General features: G+C 33.7%; 1 protein-coding gene across 1 annotated transcript; it reads left to right on the top strand.

Moving 5' to 3' along the window:
* LOC104753468 lies at positions 1,246 to 3,330 on the top strand. Its single transcript, XM_010475718.1, has one exon. It carries the CDS (start codon positions 1,246 to 1,248, stop codon positions 3,328 to 3,330), a length of 2,085 nt encoding a protein of 694 aa, XP_010474020.1.

The raw sequence follows: 3,383 nt of genomic DNA, 5'->3' as shown, positions 1-3,383 counted from the left end.
AAACATATGCTGAAAGTATTTTCTTTTAATGCTTCCTCCTAATTGTTATGGTAGGTGCTAATGCTCAGGGATATAGATTTATTATGATTCCTTAAATTTGGAGTAAATTTATATTGTTACGATTAAGAAAATTAAATCTTAGAATATCTTTTATTAGTAAATAATCATAACTCTAATGACATTTGGATGTAATCATATATATAAAAGTAAGGGTTTGTTCTTTCCTTAATAGTTGATTTGCATTAATTAATATATTTTTTGGGGAAATTGATTTAAAAGGACATTTTTTCTTCAATTTGTCCCATTATGCCTTCTACGGTACATTATTGAGTATGCCTAAACTACCCTTAAAAAAAATTGAAACTAACTTTTAAGCAATTTTAAAAATTTATTTCCCTAAAAACAAATAAATAATATAAAGAAGAGATTGCCAAAAGGTGTTTTTGATGAAAAAAATGTGTTTTAACATTGACAAAAAATATTTCTGCAATATTTAGAATACATATTCTACTAATTTGATATATTCTAAAGATATTAGATTATGAATTCTACGTGCTATACATGTTCTAAATATGGTCGTATACTAATTCTACGCATTGTACTTGTTCTGTAATCTTTAGAATAGATTTATCTTCTAAAACTTGTAGAAGTCGGAATTTATATGTGTTCTACAAAAACTAGAATATATGTTCTACACATAACTCTATATTCTAAAAATATTAGAATTTGTTTTCTTCACTTTATACATATTCTACAGAAGTCAGAATATGAAATTTACATTTTTCATGTGCCCTGCAGACATTAGAAGATATATTCTACATCTTATTCTATGTTCTTCATAACTTAGAAGATATAGTCTACAAAGTCTAGACTTATGTTAAACAAGGTAACTGAATCCTAAATTTAAGGAAACAAAATATTTATGTAATCCCGAAATTATGGAAATCATATATATTTTTAAGATTACGTTCTAACAAGTTTAGAAAACGTGTTCTGAGAGAGTTTATAAAACATTATTAATCGATTACCTTAGGTTTAAGAGAGTTTTTTTTCATTCTTCACGCTTGTAAACCTAAATTTTGTGTTCTTTCATTCAAGAGTTGATTTTGCAAAATGTTGCAAATCTATATAACATGTGGTATATGGAGATGTATCGGGCAAAGTGAATGGAGATTTATTGTTGATGAAGAAAAACGTGGGAGACTTCTTACTTTTCAAGCCAATTCAACTCTTGAAGAACTAAAGATGATGGTTTTGGAAGACTATGAAATACAGTCTCTAAACATGGTTGATGTGGAATTCAGTTATTTACCCTTTGATCTCAGTGTTGATTCTCCTCCGGTTGTTATGATGAATGATCGCCAAGTGAAAAATTTTGTTGCTTATTGGAGAATGAAGAATAACATACGGTTGTGTGTGACGTTTAAAACCACAGTGAATGATAGAAGTAATATTGATTTGAATAAGGAACCAAGTGATTCAAGTGAGGGAGGCGTTGACAGTCTCCACCGTGAAAAACAGCAAAAAATTGTGAGCAAAGCAAAACCGAATGATTGTAACTTCATAACTTCTAAGGACGCTGAAGTTGGTGCTAGATCTATGATGGTTGATTCTATGGTAAAGAAGGGGCAATATTTCAAAAGCAAGGAAGCTTTACAGGCAAGTTTAGAAATTTTTGCCATGAAGTATAACTTCGATTACAGAGTTACTAAATCTGGTACAAGATTATGGTGTATACGCTGTATTGATAATGTTTGCAAATGGTGTGTTCGTGCTGAGTGCTTAGAAGGGTCTACGTGTTGGAAAATCAACAAGTATGTGGGTAGCCATACTTGTGCTCCTTCAAGGAAAACGAAATTTGGTAGAACACCTTCAGCAAGAACAATCGGGAATCTCATCAAACATAATTATGAAGGTGTCAAGGAGGGACCTAAACCCAATGACATCATTAATATTATGCGTACGGAGAATGGATGTGAGCTAACTTATTCCCAAGCTTGGGAATCTCGTGAGTATGCAGTTAACGAAGTAAGAGGAATCCCAGAGAAAAGTTTTGCTAAGATACCTAACTACTTGCACATGCTAAAAGAGGCGAATCCTGGTACGCATACAAATTATGATATTGATTGTGATGGTAGATTCAAGTATCTATTCATTTCATTTGGTCAATCAATAAGAGGGTTCTACAAGAAAATTCGGAAGGTCATTGTAGTTGACGGAACGTTTTTAAAGAACAAGTACAAAGGAGTTCTACTAGTTGCTACAGCCGTAGATGGTAACTCTAATTTGTATCCAATTGCATTTGGGATTGCTGATTCTGAGAATGATGCTTCATGGGAGTGGTTTTTAATGCAGCTTAAGGTTGTTATTGCGGATGACAAAGATTTAGCTTTTGTGTCAGATCGACATATATCTATTGGTAAAATGATTGGAAAAATCTACCCGTTGGCTAAACATGGTATTTGCATCCACCACTTGATAGGTAATGTGGTTACAAATTATAAAGGAAGAGGTGTGGCTGGTCGTCTTGCAAAAGCGTCAAAAGCTTATAGAGTTGCTGAGTTTGATAAACATTTTGCGGAAATTTGCAATATCAGTCCGGCGATTGGAGGTTATCTACAGGAGGCTGATGTGAAAAAATGGGCTAGATGTCATTTTCTTGGATATAGATATGACATAAACACCAACAACCCTGCTGAATCAATAAATTCAGCTTTGAGATCACCGAGAGAGTATCCAATCATTCCTTTGTTAGATAGCATTAGAGAAATGTTAACCCGCTGGTTTTATGAGCGTAGGGCACAAAGTGAGCAGCAGAACGACCCTTTAACCATTGACGTGGAGCAGAAGATTTCTAGAAGAATAGAGAAGGGTGAAAAGTTTAAAGCTTATCCTATTTCTCAATTCATATTACAGATTAAAGGTAAAGGAGTAGATTTTATTGTTGATTTGGAGAAGAGGACTTGTTCATGTGGAAAGTTCGACATAGGAAAACTTCCTTGTAGACATGCCATAAAAGCATGTTTTAGTATTGGAAAAAGTCTGTACCCATACGCTGATGATGTGTTCACTACTGCTGCATGGAGATCATTGTACGAGGAAACCATTAATCCTATAGGTGTTCCTGAAGATGAATGGTGTGTTCCCGAAACTGTTGGTGATGTAAAAATTGTACCACCTGAGACAAGAAGAGGAGCTGGTAGAAGAAGAAAAAGAAGATACGAATCAGTGGAAGACAAGATAAGATTGTCACAAGGAACGAAGAGGCGTAAGTGTGGTCGTTGTGGTAAAGAAGGCCACAATAGATCGACATGTGAAAACACGATCTAATAATAGGTTTGTTCAGCAACTTTTACACATCATTTCAAATACATGTTTTAGTT

This window comes from Camelina sativa, chromosome 16, assembly GCF_000633955.1.
Source record: "Camelina sativa cultivar DH55 chromosome 16, Cs, whole genome shotgun sequence".
Taxonomy (NCBI): domain Eukaryota; kingdom Viridiplantae; phylum Streptophyta; class Magnoliopsida; order Brassicales; family Brassicaceae; genus Camelina; species Camelina sativa.
This window is presented reverse-complemented; position numbering and strand designations above follow the sequence as displayed.